Source organism: Echinops telfairi, unplaced genomic scaffold (assembly GCF_000313985.2).
Source record: "Echinops telfairi isolate 266 unplaced genomic scaffold, ASM31398v2 ScPeMD7_7425;HRSCAF=8463, whole genome shotgun sequence".
Classification (NCBI taxonomy): Eukaryota; Metazoa; Chordata; class Mammalia; order Afrosoricida; family Tenrecidae; genus Echinops; species Echinops telfairi.
This window is the reverse complement of record NW_022111325.1, coordinates 1,516,357-1,533,161: the sequence shown is the minus strand read 5'-3', so window position 1 is coordinate 1,533,161 and position 16,805 is coordinate 1,516,357. Positions and strand designations below refer to the sequence as shown.

At 59.1% G+C, this 16,805-nt stretch overlaps 1 protein-coding gene and 1 long non-coding RNA gene across 2 annotated transcripts in view; one reads left to right on the top strand and one right to left on the bottom strand.

Moving 5' to 3' along the window:
• Nucleotides 1-932: 932 nt before the first annotated feature.
• On the bottom strand, nt 933-3,274 carry LOC123522615. The gene is made up of 3 exons (XR_006680848.1): nt 3,170-3,274; nt 2,254-2,426; nt 933-1,121 (listed from the first exon to the last, which is right to left on the bottom strand). It is a non-coding gene; the product is annotated as an uncharacterized LOC123522615 (long non-coding RNA).
• Nucleotides 3,275-4,298: 1,024 nt separating this feature from the next.
• KCNN3 (potassium calcium-activated channel subfamily N member 3) overlaps nt 4,299-16,805 on the top strand; it is a 201,039-nt gene continuing 188,532 nt past the window's right edge. The window contains exon 1 of the mRNA XM_030887860.2: nt 4,299-5,464. Within this exon, the coding sequence (XP_030743720.2) occupies nt 4,577-5,464 (888 nt within the window). The 5' untranslated portion in view covers nt 4,299-4,576. The remainder of the gene's footprint in view (nt 5,465-16,805) is intronic.

The following is a 16,805-nucleotide window of genomic DNA, read 5'->3' as shown; positions in this document are numbered from 1 at the left end:
CTGCCTTGATTACTCTCTGCTTTCAACGAACTCTCCTACCTCTACTCCTGCAGCGCATCCTCTATGACCTCTACCACAGTCCTCTGTCATCCCTTGGGAGTATGGCTTGTCTCCGCCCTGAGGCCATGAGCTAGTTGCGAGCGAGCGAGCTAGGTGAGCCATATCGTAGATGCTTCGTCAATGGCAGTAAGATAACAAAACCCAACTCACTGCCATCGCCGATGCACAGCAACCCAATAGGACAGGACCGAGCGGCTCCTGTGAGTTCCTGAGACGGTAACTGTTCATGGGAAGAGAAAGTCCCATCTTTCTCCCTCGGAACAACTGGTGGTTTTGCGCAGCTCACCTGGCAGAGCTCAGTCCCACGTGTAACCACGACCCACCATGCGCCCTACCAGTAAGGGGTGTCCGAGGAGCCGGAGTTTTAAGACACAAGGAAAATGCTTCCTCTCTGGACTCAGACAGGCCGAGTTGGATTGCAGCTCCGCCATTGACTAGTCCACAACGGTGGGCACGTGTCCGAATCTCGCTAGTGCCCCGTGTCCTCATCTACAAAATGGGTGAGGGCCCCAACGCAAGGCTGTGGTGAAGACATAGCTGTGGCAGAAGCGTGAGGGGTTCCAATAGTGGAGACTCAGACACCCCAAAATGCTGGGCGGATGCCCAAGAGCAGTGCACCTGTGGAACAGAGTGCAAATGCAACGTGACGGAGGACCCATTGGGGAGCAGCTCCCAGGGACTCCGCTCACCTGCCGGCCCTTAATCAACTCAACTCTCACGGCCATCGCGTCGATGCCAACGCACAGCGACCCTACAGAACCGTAACACCGTCCCTGTGGGTTTCCGAGGCTGAAACTCTTTCCGGGAGCAGATAGCCCGTCTTCCCCCCAAGGAGTGGATGGTGGCTTCAAACTGAAGTCTTTTGGGTTAGCAATCCACGGTGCCACCACTGCACCACCGTGGCTCCTCTGCGGATCCTCGAGTGGGTTACAAAGAGCCTGACCCCCACTTACAAATGGAGGGTCTTCAAGGTGAAGCACCTGGCCCAAGGTTGTGCAGCACACAGGTGCTGATGAGAGGGACTGGGCGGGCGTGCTCTGGCGGAGGGTGGGGTGCTCGTTCTGTAGAAGGAGAGAGGGAACACGGCGGCTGTGTGTAGGCGCGCCTGTGGGGTTGTTAGTTCATGTCCAGTGGCCAGCCCCCTTGCACATCAGGTACCTGTAGGTATGGGTCTAACAGCTGCAAACGTTCAGTGCCAACTGGGTGGGAAACAAGCCGGGGTTCGCAGTGCTTTGGGGCTCTCGGGGCGCAAACACTCCTGCCACACCGATTTCGAGCCACCAACACGGCATCATGGAGTTGGCAAGAGACACGTGTGGCTGGTGTGACAAGCCACTGACACGCTGGGAGGAGGGGCTGTTCCAGGGCTGCCCTGCCCAGTGGGTGGGGGAGCCTCTTCATGGTGACTTGCATCAAAACCTTCCCCATACCCAGGGGTAGGGACAGGGACCCTTACGGAGGAGCAGAAGGCAGCCATCACGTGGAGGATGGGCCTGCAGCCCAGGCAATGTGACCCTAGAGCCCAAGCTCTGGCCACGGTGCTGTCCTGCCCTCCTTCATGACAGGAGCGCCAGCTGTCTCAGAGGCACCCGCTGCCAGGTTCTAGCCCATTCCCAAACAGCCCTCCCTGTGTCTGGGCCCTGGCATCGTCGGAGCCCCCACCCCATCCTCCACCCATGATAACAGGACACGCTCTGAAAGGCCCCATCTGGACGCAGATGGCAGGAAGCGGGCCCAGAAAGGTCAGCCAAAGCGGAAGGCAGGGGCGAGGTGGCACAGAAACCCCCAGGACTGGCGTCCTTCCCTGAAACTTGGTTTCTCACTGCCTAGAAGCACCAACATAACCGCGAAGGTCAGAGAGGCGGGCACAGGCACCACCACCAATGACAAGGACAACAATACACAGCGACCTCCAGCAGAGAAGACAATCTCTGGCCTACAACAGAGTCATGGCGATTCATTAGGGAATCTTTGATCTGAACGGTGTGATCTGGAGTCTCGAACCAAACAGGCGGCTCTGCTTGGGATGGAAGAGGGGGAGGGACATGAAAAAGGAGCCCCAGAGCAGGAAGGCGGGTGAGGGGTGCTGGAGGGGGCTAGGTGAGCAGGCACGAGTGGGCCCCTGGAGCTGGAGACCTCAGGCCTGCAATGGAGGAGCCCCGACGTTGTGATCGCTAATCAAACGCAACTCACCCAGACCCTGCAGCACAGAGGACAGCTGCTCCACAGAGTCTCCAGGGCTGTCGGCTGATGAAATCAGACGGCCAGGCCTGTCACCCAGGAGCGGTTGGAAGGTTCGAACTGCCGACCTGTGAGGTAGCAGCTTGAGTGCTCGTTCACTGAGCCATCTGGGCCCGGTCCACAACCTGTAGTGAGATACAAAGGAACAAGTCCCTGATAATAAAAGCAGTCAGTTACTGCGCACGGACAATCATAATTTTTCAGGTTCGAGGCTGGTGGCTTGCAGGGTTGCCATGAGTCAGAATCTACTCGATGGCAGTGAGAGAGCCTGCAGTTCAAGTGTTCAGTGACCGGGGTTGACAGGCAGGCAGAGTGGAGACGTGAGTGGATGCTCAGAGAGCAGGCGGGTCTCATTTGGGGCAAAGCGGTACCTGTCCCTGACTGGGCCCTTTGTGGCTCAACCCTTCAGAACCAGAACCGTGCTAGAAGCTCACTGCTGTGTGTACTCATCTGGGCATGTGTGTGTGTCTGTGCATGTGAGCAGCTCAGTGTGTGCACACTTGTACAAGGGAGTCATTTGGGCCTGCCAGGTGAGCAAACCTGTGCACATGAGTGCAATGGTGCTCACGTGTGTGTGAGCATGTGCATGTGTGAGTGTGGGTTGTGTGTGTGAGCACGTGCAGGTGTGAGTATGGATGACTCCTGGCCTTTCTTTCTCTCATCCATGCAGGTCAGAGGACAAAGGGCTCTAAGGAAGCAGCCAGGCAGAGATGCCTCCCTCGAAGGACCCCAGGAATGCCTGGGGGATCCCAGGACACCCCCTCTTCACCGTCCTATGGCTGTTGCTGTTACAGACGGACCATTCCTTTGGAAGTCCCTCTGCACACAGTGGGAGCTTCATGAATACTTGATGGTGATGGGCTCTAACCTGGGAAGGTGGCAGCTGTTCCCAGCACTGACTTTCAGAGCCCTGTGGAGCAAATCCGGAAGGGAGGGACCACAGGGGTCTTCAGACTTCCTGCCAGGTCTTCCTCCGGACCATCAGGGAAGGGTCTGGAGCCAGGTTCCACTTCACATGTCCTGCTTGGTTGTGTTTGGGTGTAGGGGGTGGTGGTGGCAATCTCTTTCCCACCCCATCACCCCATCAGCCCGTCTGTGTGCAACTTTCAGTGTACACAGGGAGCTGGTGCGGGGGCTGGGGTGGGGGTGGAGTCAGACGGGGCTGGGTCCAGACCCAAGCACGGTGAGTTACACGCTGGGCGGCATCTGGCCATTTATCTGTGCTTGAGCTTTTTTTAAAAAAAATTTTTATTACAGCTTTCATCTGTAAGAGGAAAACGATGACGTCATTTTCAGGGGGTGATGTGAGGGTTAGAAATAACCGCGGCGCCTGCACCCCCTCCCCCACCCTTCACCCCCCTTCGCAGGCGCTCCGCTCAGTCGTGGTAGGTGAGCTTCTGCACCTGGCGTCAGGATGCCGGGGTCCTCCCTGCTGCTCTGACCTTGAAGCAGCTACTCGGTACCTCTGAGCATCAGTTTCTGCCTTTGTGAAATGGGCACAGGAGACACACTTCCTTGGGCGTTCGAGGGATGTAATGAGATCATGCGTGGCAACAGCCACCGGAGCCCCGGGCCATTACTAAATGCATTTCTCCTCATCTTCCTAATAGGAGTGCTCAGCTCCCCTCCTCCGGAGGCCCTCTGCCTCCCGCCGGGCCACCAGCGCGAGCTCGCCTCCTCCATCGGCCGGCCGCGGGCTTGCCGGGTTCTGCCATACCTGTCGGAGGAAGGAGGGCAGCGCCCTCAGCCCGGGGGCGGAGGAGCCAAAACTACAGCTCCCAGTCCGCGCTGCGCTGGCACCGGGACCCAGGAGCTGCGGGCGGCAGGCCCCGCCTCCGGGGCGGAGCCTAGGCGAGGGGCGGGGCCAGGGGTGGTTGGAGAGTTAAGGCAAGCCAATGAGACCAGCTGCTAATAAGTGGGCTTGGCTTACAATGTAACTGTGGCAGGAGGAGGCGAGAGAAGCTATCGAGCCAGCGAGGAGGGAAGCTGAGCCTGGTCTCACACGCTCCTGGAGGACCACCTCCGGAGACTGAGTTCTTTTTTCCTCTCTTCTTTTCCAAGCTGCCCTCCTGCACGCCCTCCCTGCCCAGTGCCATGCATTCTTGAGTGGCAGCGCGCGGACACCGGAGAAACCGAAGCCAGAGAGAGAGAGGACTGGAGCCAAGATACTCTGGTGGCGGAGCTTGGATGCCTGGCTTTCTTTGAGGACATCTTTGGAGCGAGGGTGGCTTTGGGGTGGGGGATTGTGCTGCAGGCAATTCAGCCAGGCCCCAAGATGGACACTTCTGGGCACTTCCATGACTCGGGGGTCGGGGACCTGGATGAAGACCCCAAGTGCCCCTGCCCATCCTCCGGGGATGAGCAGCAGCAGCAGCAGCAGCAACAGCAGCAGCAGCCACCACCACCACCACCACCAGCGCCACCAGCAGCCCCCCAGCAGCCCCCGGGACCCCCACTGCCGCCTCAGCCTCCACAGCAGCCAGCGCACCCCCTGTGTCAACTCCAGAGCCAGCCCGTCCACCCTGGCCTGCTGCACTCCTCTCCCACCGCCTTCAGGGCCCCCACTTCGTACAATTCCACCGCCATCCTCCACCCTTCCTCCAGGCAAGGCAGCCAGCTAAATCTCAATGACCACTTGCTTGGCCACTCCCCAAGTTCCACAGCTACAAGTGGGCCCGGTGGAGGCAGCCGGCATCGGCAGGCCAGCCCCCTGGTGCACCGGCGGGACAGCAACCCCTTCACGGAGATCGCCATGAGCTCCTGCAAGTACAGTGGTGGGGTCATGAAGCCCCTCAGCCGCCTCAGCGCCTCCCGGAGGAACCTCATCGAGGCCGAGCCGGAGGGCCAACCCCTCCAGCTCTTCAGCCCCAGCAACCCCCCTGAGATCATCATCTCCTCCCGGGAGGACAACCATGCCCAGCAAACCCTACTCCACCACCCCAACGCCACCCACAACCACCAGCACGCCGGCACCACGGCCAGCAGCACCACCTTCCCCAAAGCCAACAAGAGGAAAAACCAAAACATTGGCTATAAGCTGGGACACAGGAGGGCCCTGTTCGAAAAGAGAAAGCGACTGAGTGACTATGCTCTGATTTTTGGGATGTTTGGAATTGTTGTTATGGTGATAGAGACTGAGCTTTCTTGGGGTTTGTACTCAAAGGTAGGGCTGCGGTTTCTCTTTCTACCTTGAACAAAAGGAATATATGTAGGGAGTGAGAGAATGAGAGAGAGAGAGAGAGAGAGAGAGAGAGAGAGAGAGAGAGAGAGAGGCAGCGAACGAGGGAGGTGGTGGCGGGGAGAGGTGTTTGCTCAATTATCTTGAACACTCTCAACTTCCCATGGTTTCCCTTCCTGATCCCGGGAGAATTCATTCCTTGCTTTCGTTTGGGCTGGGGGAGGGGGGAAGGGGGGTATCCCTGGAGGGTGGGCATCCCTCTGTACCGCGTCTAATTTGCAGACTCTGTGTTAGGGAGGATTAAAGATTCCCTTCTGAGAAATCGCTTTTCCTCCCGGCTCACTCGTCCTAAAGCATAACCCAGCAGCTTCACGCACCAATTAATTATATGCTGCCTTGCCAGTTCCCGCGACTTCCCCCTTCGCCTCCCCTCCCGGCTCCACTCCATTTTCCCCAGCATAAAAAAAGAAAGAAATGTCTGGGTGGGGGGTGAGATCCCGAACCCCCCACCGCTTCCCTCCCTGGCTTCCCCCCTATCTTTCTCCAAGTTTCTCTTTCTCTCTTTTCCCCCCAGAGACTCTGGGGGGCACCTGGGGGAGGGGGCATCGGGGTAAAGACATGGGCGGAGGAAATTAGCACCCTCTCCCTCAGGAAAGAGGACCTGCTGCCTGCTGCTCCTGCCTCATAAACATCCCCTGACAAAAATGGCCACAGGTGTTACCCGGGAGAGCAGATGGGTGCCGTCTTGGTAGTCGCGGTGGTGGTAGTGGTGGTGGTGGTGGTGGTGGGCGCCTGTCCTTCCTTCCGATGGAATGACAGCCTTCCTGGTTGGTCCCTGTCAGTCCATACCCCTGGCTGAGCAACGCCCCCCCCCACCCGCTTGCCCGAACTCCTTCTCCCCAGATAAATAAAGATGTGTGTGTGTGTGCGTGTGCGTGCATATGCTCACGTGGAGAACGGCAGGGACCAGCTTTGGCAGGGGAGCTGGCCGGAGGCTGCAGCCCCCAGATGGAGGAGGGGGCTCCCCTCCTAGATGGACTTGAGTAAGGTGGGTGTCTGTCACGGCTCTGTGTGCCAGCGAGTGTTTCTGCCCCCCGCTGGCAGGCTGAGAGGGAGACCTGGGAATCCTTGGACAAATGGATCCCCCCACCCCCACCCCAGTTTGTGGGTGTGTGCTCGTGTCTGGTTGTTGCCGGGATTTCTGTCCATTTAATTGTCATTTTGGGCCAGAGTTGGCCAAGCTGGTCGCTGGCGGGGAGCTGGGAGGGAGGGGTTCAGCTGTTAGAGGTTTCAAATAGAGCTTGTTTCAGGCCGGCGGGCACAGCTGCCATGAGACTGTCACATTCCTTGTTGAAATCTAGCCGCAAAAACCTAGGAGGTGTTGATCGGATTTCCCCTATTCCCAGCCCTGCCTGTGCTCACCCTGGCCAGTGAGCGGGCCGGATAGGCATGGAGATGGGTGGGGGGGACAGGTCTGAATGACCAGAACCAAGACCTCCAGGTCCAGAGTCCCAGGGACCCAGCCATGCTGAGGGGGCCCACCCCAGACCCCTGATAGTGCTTGCAGGCTGCCTACCTCTAAATAGCTCAGGATCGGAGCCCCCCAGTGAGCAGGAGTGAGCGGGGTTTCCCCTGGAAATCGCAGCTCACTTAGTCATTCCCTGTAATGAGCCTCTGAGTCTGAGTGCGGCAGCTGCCTTCTCAGAACGCCTCTCCTGCTGGGCGCCGGGAGGTGGAGATGGGGCCTGAGAGTCCCCTCCAGCCTCCCGGAGGACCAGGAGCCCTGGCTGGGGGAGAAGATGGAGGTCCGAGCGCTGGGGGCGGGCAGAAGCACCACCAGCATCTCTTCTGTCAGTGACCCCCCCCACCCCCCACCCTCAGTCAGGGGGTTACCAGGAAAGGATTTTCTCAGAGGCAGTGGTCCTGAAGGTGACAGGGGAGGGATCGGTGCCCGTTTGTCTTAGTGCGATGGGAGGAAGGGCCTACTCCCGTGCCCCAGCAGGTGCCACCCCAATGGAGCACCCAGAAAAATGGGACTTTTCCAGTGGGGGCAGCAGACTCTGGGTGAGCCCAGGCGCTTGGCTTCACCCATTTCCAAACCTCTGACCTGTGATGGATGGCGGCCTGGAGGGGCGCTGCCCTGCCTCCTCCCGTGAGAGGGCCATGTCCTGGCCTCCCAGGCGGGGCCTGCTCTGGGTTGTGATCTGCAGGATCCTCCCACCCCCCTGCCACCCACCTCCCTGCACGTGCTGACTCACTGGTGGAACTTGTGGTTTCTGGCTGCCGACTCGGTGCCAGGTGCCATGGGCACAGGAGGGGCTTTAAAGACTCAGGACAAAATCTGGACCCCCGTGCCACCATTCCCGGTTATGTACAAGCCCCGCTCTTCCGGTTCCCGGCTGTGAACTTGAAAGGGGTGCTGCCTCTGTTCATGAGATGAGTGTCAGCAAACGGCGTCTGTTTGTACACAAGGCCCCTGGTGTGTGTGCGCAAATGGCTTACTTACCAGTTGATGGTTCGAACCCCTGACACCACAGAAACAAGCCCTAGTGATCTACTTCGGTAATGATGACGGCTCCAAACAGCCCCTCTGGGGTGTTCAGCTCCCCGCCATCGGGCCAGTTCTCACTCAGTGACCCACAGGCAGTGAAGAACTGCCCCCGTGGGTTTCTGAGTCTGGGACTCTCGACGGGAGTAGAAAGCCTCATCTTTCTCCTTCAGGCAGGCTGGTGGTTCTGAACTGCTGACCTTGGGACTAGCAGTCTGGCATGTAACCCATTATGCCACCGGGGTACCCAGTCATAGTCTATCACACACGGGGGTGCCGTGTATCAGACTCAACTTGATGGCAGCAGGTTGATTTGTACTGGTATTAATAATGCTGGCGGGAGGGGTGGCGTCCTTGCCCCCTGTGCTCTGAATCTGACTCCGTAATGAGTTGGGGGCCTTAATGGGCCAGGGACTGAGATGGGTGAGTGAGTGAGAAGTCCTGTCTGGGGCTGAGGGGGGTCTCTGAGCAGGGCCTGGGGTCTGACAGGAGGCCACCTTGAAGTCTGAGCCAGTGGTGTGTGGGGGTCTGTCCCTCAGCCTCATGGAGGATGCAGATATGACCAGGGGGTTGGGCTCAGATAGAAAATCATCAACCTGGGAGAACCCGGAGGGATTCACTGGGCCCTGGGGAGGTCTGGGCAGCCGTCTGCTCTGTGGCTAGCCGTTGCTGAGCAGCCTGGAGGCAGGTGGATGGGCAGGGTGACCGCAGGGCTTTCTGTCAGACTGGGTGATTCTGCACTGATGGTGGGTGGCAGGTCCCACTGAGAGGCCCCAGGTGATTGAAGATGCACCAACCTTGCGCCTGACGCGCTGCTGTCTGAAGCCCTCGGCTTTTCTGCCGGGACCCAGGCCTTACTGTCGCCTATCTTTGGTGGCTAGCTGCTTACTGGGGAAGGCATGTCCCCGTGTCCCCCACCGCCGATCTGGCTCTCTCCAGCAGGAATGTGGCATGTCGTGTTCAAAGTGAATGCCAAAGGGAGGCAGAGTGAGGTGGCGAGAAAGCGGGCAGGGTGCTCCGCTCCCAGGTTCCCACTCCCCGGGCTGTAGGTGATGGCGTGGTGCGGGAAGCTTTGCTGTGAGCTGCCAGGCAGCAGCTCAGAGCAGGGGAGGTGGGGCTCTGGGCTTCCATCATTCTGCCTGATGCCCAGAGGCCTGTGGCAGAGGGACGCCTGGCCGAGATGGCTCTAACCCGGTCTCTGAGATAGCCCTCCCGGCATGGGGCCTGCACTGCACAAGGTGTGTGTGTGTGGGGTGGGTGTAGATGGGTGGGGGGGGTGTGTGTCTCGGTTTGGCTGGTTGATTTTCAACTGGGTGATTGACTTCCTGAGTCCCTGAGGGGTTAGACACAGTGGCAGGGCCGGGTCTGGATTTTCCGATGCAGGAAATCTTCGTGATGCTGCCCCTACCCCGTCACTGACAGGATGAGGGCAAGGAGGGCTGGAGGAGCCCTGGAGTCCTTCTGGAGGCGAGAAAGATGAGGCTGTCCGTTCCACCCAACAGCGAGCCTCAGAACCTCCCAGGAGCAGTCTGCTCTGCCCTGCAGGATCGCTCAGATTCAGGTCCCACCTGACGGCAGGGCTTGGGTCTGAGGTTGTGGGCGTTCTTCATTTTCCTTCAGGGCTGGTTTGGGGCACAGCTGCTTCTGTGCCACCAGCTACTTTCTGGGCTCTCCACCCCACTGGACCCAGAGAGAGTGGGGGGAGGACTCTCTCACCCTCCCGTGTTGTTCTAGTGGTGGCTGAGCCAGCTGGCTGGCACCGGGGCCCCTGCCTCCAAGGCCAGCAGGCTTGGTGGCCGCCGTGGGAGGCTGGAAAGTTCCGGTGCAGTAGGCCAATGCCCATTCCCACCACTCTGTGCACAACCTCAGACCACCTCCCCACCCCTGCGGGGCTGCCTCCCAATCGGCGTGTTTCATCCCTTCCATCTGTCTGTCCGGCTGTCAGGCAGGCAGTACAGCGGGTCCTCTGCTGGACTCCTACCCGCGCTTGCTCATTCTACCGACCTCGTCCCCTCTGTGCCTCCGCTTGGCCTTGTTGTTGGGGCAGGGCAGGGGTGTGGGTGCTCACGAGGCCGCCCTGTCTGCTCCAGGCTCCTTCCCTTGCGTCTTCTGAACTCCCTGGGGTGGGGAGGCACCCTGATGGGGCTGTAGGCTCGCTGTGGCCCTGGGGAGTCCTGTCCCCTAGCCTTTCCCTCTCTGAGTTGCTGGCCTCACAGAGATGAGGGAGTCCGAGTGATGGAATGGTACTGGGGGGGTCTGAGCTTTGACCCTCTGCCCGGCCCTGGTCCTGGAGGAGGAAGACTGCCCTCACTCATGGCTCTGCAGGGGGCAGGGGCAGGGGCAGGGGCACACAGTTCCCCAGTCTCCGGAGCAAAGGGTCTCTATTTGTGACAATTAGAATCGTTATCTGGAGAACTTGGTGGCCTGTGCTGAGCTGGCGAATGGCTTCCTCTTTGCCAGGCCCTGGTGTTGCTTTGGCTAGATGGGTGGCTGCTGGGTGGGGGTTCAGGGGTGTCCAGCTGTTTGCAAGGAAGATGTCACAGGGTCCTAAAAGTGACCTGGGAAAGAAGGAACAGGATAGACACCCCTCCGCCCCCAGGCCTTCCCTTTGGGCTAACCTGCAGGGGTGGGGACACAGTAAAATCACTGCCTACGGACAGGAGCTAGAGGAACGTGGCCCAGGGCCCCTGGGCATAGCTTAGCCTACCCAGGCCACACTGCGAGCCTGGCCCAGAGCAAGAACGGCTGCCCCTGCCAGCCGGGACACGAGGCCCTCCTCCTGCCCGGGCGGTGGGGACTTTATTTATGACCTCTTTGAAAGGCCTGCGGATGAGCCAGGCATTAGTAAGCACCGAGGGCAGCTAACTTCTTAGACATGCGGATCCCCTGCATGCCACCGCACTATTTATAACTGTCTTGGAGGAGCGACTTCACCATCTATCCGGACATCCCTTGCCAACAGGCGGTCCTTCCCAGGTGCCCGGGCGCCGGCGTAATTGCTGGGGCATTTATCTTCCACTCAGGTTCATTAGAGAGGGTGGGGGAGTCGTTCGGGGCTTGCAGTCCCCCCACTGAGCTTTCGGGAAAGACCTGCTTAAAAAAAAATCAAAGCCACCTGAGTAACCTCTGTCCTGAAGCTCAGTTCGGGTTGGAGGGTTGGCGGGGACCGGCGGGGCCCGGGTTTGGGGGAGAAAGTGAGTGTGAGGCAGACAGGCATTGTGAGGGCGGATGTGTATTGATGAGGCACTGCTTTACCCCAGCAGTGGCAGCCAGACCCGTGTGCTCATTCAAAGCTGTTTTTCTTCTCTTTCTTCCAAAACCCCAAAGGGAGGGAGAGAGAGGGAGGAAGAATGCCACTTATTTATTCCTCCTTCAGGAACGAGGGTGGGGATTTGTAAGACTTGCTTTTCTCAGGACCTGTGGGGAGCACAATTCTAGCCCACCCCCCATGCCCCCTCCCGAGGTAAGTCTGGAGGAGGCAAATAGATTTTCAGGTGTCCCTTCCTCCACCCTGGCATTCCACCTGCGGGAGCTCATTTGGGATCTGGGAAGAAGGAGGGGAGGAGGGGTGGGGAGCAGGCCCACACGGTTCCCCCTGGGTGGCCACGCTGCATCGTGCTCACAGAGGCTGTCGAGTGCCAGGGAGGGGACGGTGAGGGCTGTAGGTGCCAGAGTCCCGCAGTCTGTGGTGGTCATGGCTGCCTTTTGTAGATGAGCTCCCCGGGGGGCCCCACCCACAGGCCTTGTGAGTGGCCGTGCTGGGACCGGAGCCTGAGTTCATGCCCTTTCCCTCAGCCTACTGCTGCTGCTGCTGCTGGGCTTTAAAATGAGTGTGGACCTGGGGCCATGAAGTGCTGCTGGGGTGGGAGGAACCTGGGCAAGAGACAGGCAGGCAGGCAGGCAGGCAGGGGAGTGCTGAGGGGGTGAGTCTAGAGCAGGTGCCCAGAGAAGGCAGTGTCACGAGAGTGGGCCTCTGGGGGCAGCCTCTGCTCTGTGTGAGACCGTGGAGAAACCCATGGTCAGTGCTTGCCATGCGGTCCCCGCCTGCCCTTGAGGCAGTGCTGGGCAAGTTGGAGGCGGGTGCCCGAGGGGATTACAGATGCCCGGTGTTGTCCTTGGTATGCGCTGGGCTTCTCATGGCAAGGGCAGCCATTCGAAACCACGGGCCGTCCCTCGGGAGAAAGACCGAGCTTTCTCGTCCTGTCAAGAGCTACCGCCTTGGAAACCCACGGGGGCAGTTCTGTCCTGCCCTACAGGGCCGCTATGAGCCAGAATGGACTCAATAGGAGTGAGTTTGTTTGTTTTGGGTTTTGCCCCTCAAAGGCTCGAGCTGCTCTGGCCTCAGCCTCGTAGCCCCCGCCCCCAGCCATGGGGAGCCCAGGGCCCCAGCCCTCCTGCTTCTCTGATTCCCTTTTGCTCATCACTCAGGGTTCTCCCTTCTCCCGAGGGGCAGCCCACGTGGGCCCGGGGTCTTTCCGAGCACTGTACCAGCGCACAGGCTTCAGAGAGCTCATGGGAATGTGCAACGGGACGTTGCTGGGATTCCCCCCCACAGACCTTCAGAAGCCCCCCTTGTCTCTTTATGCTGCTGCCCCTCCTGATCCACCCCACCCTCCACGAGGGGTTCCATCCCGTCTCCTTGCACAGGCGGGAAAGCCGAGCTGTAGAGGGCCAGGGGACGCATACTGCAGGCCTCCGGGAAGATGGTTCTAGAAGGAGAGCTCAGGGTTCTAGGGCTGTGTCCCCACTGCAGACCTCGGCAGGGGACAGGAGCGAGGGGACCCGGAGGAGTGGGTCTAGAATGTTCTTCCTCATCGTGGAGTCTCACGTCCCTCCTTCCCTGCCCACCCCCTGCACCATAGGCTTTGCTTAGTGAGCTCGGTGGGCAGTGTGAGGCGCTGAAGAAAGGCCTGCCTGCTCTGCTTTGAAGGAGTCCCGAGGAGCAGCTTCTAGTGGCCGCGTGACCTGTCACCTTTCCGGTCCCTATCCCTCTAGCACAGCGGTTCTCAACCTGTGGGTCTAGACCCCCTTGGGGGTCGAAAGACTCTTTCAGAGGGGTCACCTAAGACCATCGGAAAACACATAAATATTTCACAACTTAGAATTACATATTGCTTTTGTGATGAATCACGATGCTTTCATGATGTTCGATTTGTAACAATGAAAATACATCCTGCATATCAGGTATTTACATGACGATTCCTAACAGTAGCAAAATGACAGTGATGAAGTAGCTGCGAAAATAATTTTAGGGTTGGGGGTCACCCCAACATGAGGAACTACGCGTTGAAGGGTCGCAGCATGAGGAAGGTTGAGAACCCTGGAGTTGGGCTCTGGGGGTGTGCTCCCGTCTTGCTGTGTCATGGTTGCTGTGGGCCATGGGGTCGGTTCCAGCCCATAGCGACCCGGGCACAACAGGGCGAAACACACCTGGTCCTGCGCCCTAGCCCGTGGTTGCAGCCATCTGTGGGGAGCCTTCCTCTTTGTGTTTGTGGGCTTGTTTGTTTTGCATCTCCACTTTACCGAGCAGGATGCTTTGAGACTTTGTCATCCAGCTCCGTCGCACTGTCTTCCAGCTCCGTCGTCGCACGCGCACCGAGCACAGGTTTGGCGCACTCTGTTGCAAAGATCCCGTGTGGAGGGGATATCGGATGGGCACCCAGGCCCCATCCCTCTACTTGTTGTCTTGGCATGTGGCAAGTTGTGTGGGAACATCGGGCTGGGGGCAGAGAGGAGGCTCCCCGGCAGAGGGGCATCTGGGGTGGACTCTGAAGGGACAGATGGTCCAGTCATGGACAGCGATCCTTTCCAAGTTGGAGAAGCTTGGGAGCCAGGGCCGCGGGGCCAGGGTACCAGCACAGAAAGCCTGCCCAACGGAGGCGTCCGGATAGGAGGAGAGAGAGAGAGAGAGAGAGAGAGTGAGCGAGAGAGAGAGAGAGAGAGAGAGAGAAGGAAGTTGCTGCCGCTGCTGCTCATTCTGCGAGGCTGCCCCAGTGTTCCTGTCCAGGGGAGAGTACCACAGCGTGGGGGACACCTAGGGCCTATTGTGACCAGGGGCTCAGAGCTTGGCACTCTCCGGCCCTGGAGACATAGGACCTTGCTTTCTCCGGGGTGGCTGACCTTAGTTTGCATAGGCAGCCTGGCACGGTAGCTGAGGTACTGGCTTCTGGGTCTGAACCCTGGTTCACCCACAGGCCCGTGGTGTGCCCTCACGAGTTGGCTGAGCAGCAGATGTCAGGAGGGAACTGTGGACCCTCTCGGGAGCCCGGGGCCAGTAGAGAGGGGCCGAGTGGCAGAATCCTCGCCTTCCGTGAGGGAGCCCCGGGTGTAGATCCCGGTCAGTGCCCCAAACCCGCAGCCACCACCGCCGTCTGTCCGTGGAGCTTGGGGTGGTGCTGTGACACCCGATAGGCGTCCATGGAGCTTTCAGATGGAGATGGACCAGGAAGAAAGGCCCGGTGACCTGCTTCGAGAAATCAGGCGGTAGAAACCCTCCAGATCCCCTGCGGATAGAGGGATGGCCCTGGCCGTTGTGTGTTGTCCTGCTGTGCACCCGCAGCAGCTCACGGTCACCAGCTGTAGGAGTGGCCTGCACAGGGCTGCGTGCACAGAGCCCCGGGGGGCTTCTTTCATTCAGCCTCCTGAGGGGACATCTTGGAGTGGGGGGGTGGCAGGTGGCTGTGCGGGTGCGGGGGGTGGGCTGCAAAGGAGATGGGGCCCTGGCTTGGAGGAGCAGCAAGGGCATGTGGGACAGGCCCCTTTTCTCACAAAATCAAACGGACTCACCTTAGAGTGCGGGTGTTTCTGGATGGGCCCCAGGGGTGGCTCTGAGCAGCGGGAGGAAGTGGTGTTCCCGGCAGACGGGCCTGTGGCCTCTGGGCCTTCCGACTCCACGGAGGAGCCCAATTATCCCACGCTCAGACTTGGCGGATGTGTGGCCCCGGGCGCAGCTAATTGGGTGTGGACATGCTAATCCGACAGGTGGAGAGAGAGCAAAAATAAGCCCAGGGAGCCAGGCCAGTGGTGGGTGGGGTAGCTGGAGGAAGGTCAGGGGACACACGATGACCAGGCAGAAAGAGGGCGAGGGAGCAGGGCCCCGCAGAGAGAGGCCCACCTCAGAGGCTGACCTGGGCAGAGCCGGGGGAGAAAAGGAAGTTCTAGAGCGACCCTCTGTGTGTTCTTTAAGATTTGAGCAAAGGTCGCTTTCTTTTATTTTAATAAATCATTTTTTTGGGGGGGCTCTTATAGCTCTTATAACATTCCATACATTGTATCAAGCACATTTGTACCTATGTTGCCATCATCATTTTCTAATCATTTTCTTTCTACTTGAGCCCTTGGTATCAGCTCCTCTTTTTTCCTTCCGAAGGTCATGTTCATAAGGACCCCAGGGACCTTCTAGGGTCCAGGGGTGTGTGGGGGCCTGGGGGCCAAGGTTCTTCCTGCCCATTCCTTCTGCTTGGGACACCAGGGCTGACCAGCCAGGTGCCAAGCACAGCGATGTGCAGGGAAGCAGGGTCTGTCTTGCATGGAAGGCCCTTCTCCCTCACCCCCTCTACCCTGGGACCTGGTCGCAAGGTCACCAGAGTTGTACTCTGAGCGGAGTCTTGGTGACACTAAATGAACAACATGCAAATGATCTGTGAGATAATATGCAAATTGGCATTTGTTATTTTGAGCCAGCTGGCTGGGCATCTTTCTTAAAGGACCGGCGTGGTGCTCAGTGGCACACGCACTCACACAGGGGCTGAGCCGCTCCTCGGGGCTCTGCGAGGGCCAGCGGTTTGGTGTTTGGCTTCAGGTCAGGGACGGAGAAGCCCCTGGGTGCCTAGCTCGGGGTCCCTCGGCTACTGGAGAGGATGATCCAGATGATCTCCTGAAGTGACCTGCTCTGGACTGAGGAAGCCCTGCCGATGCCCCCACCCTGCTTAGCCTCAGATCCCCCCACCCCTACAGTGGAGCGACCCGGTGAGAATGAAGTATGCTAATGGTTGAATGAGCGGTCAGTCCAGTGCGGTCAATAAGTGGTGCTCCTCTTGGAGCCGCTGCTTGCTTTAGCACCTGTCCCTGCAAAGGCCATGAGCAAGGATCTTGGCAAGACGTTTTTCCCCTTTTAAGAAGAGTCTTGATGTCGATTGATGGCAGATGGGGGCCTTTCATGGTCTTTCCCCCCTGCTTTCTGGGGGCTACGATAGTGGTTTGCCTGCCCTGTCCTCAAATAGCCCCCACCCGTGGGAGTGCCAGGGTCACTGACGTGCCTGGTGTTACTCTCCCCCCAAGGTGAGGGCTGTCCGGCTGTCCTGGTCAGGCTACTGCTCAGAGGTGTTCCGAGTACAAGGTATTGATAGGGGGGACCTCAGGGACCCCTCTGAGGGCGCCTTATATGACCAAGCTCCACAGGCCGCCCAGGTCTGTCAGCCTCGCTTCGGCCTGTGAGGAGAGACGGTTCTAGAATGAGAACTCAGGTCTCGAGTGTCCTGTCTATTTCCCCTCTCACCTGTCAGGACCCCTTCCTTCGTGATGGAGGCAGGCCAGGCTGTCCTGCTTCCCACCGACCCCGGATTGAGGGAGGTCTCACAACTTGTTCAAGGCCCTCCGCCATGTTTAGGGGAAACGGACGGCTGGAGCCTGGGCCTTCCACGTGCCAGTCTGTCCCTGATTTCTCCTCCTGGCCCCCTTCTCCAAGTTCATCCTGCACCACAGCTAGGTGACAGGCTTTCTGCCAGGTCCGGGGAGTACAAAGCACCCGCACCCCAAGGGACCCGAGCCTTGCACAGA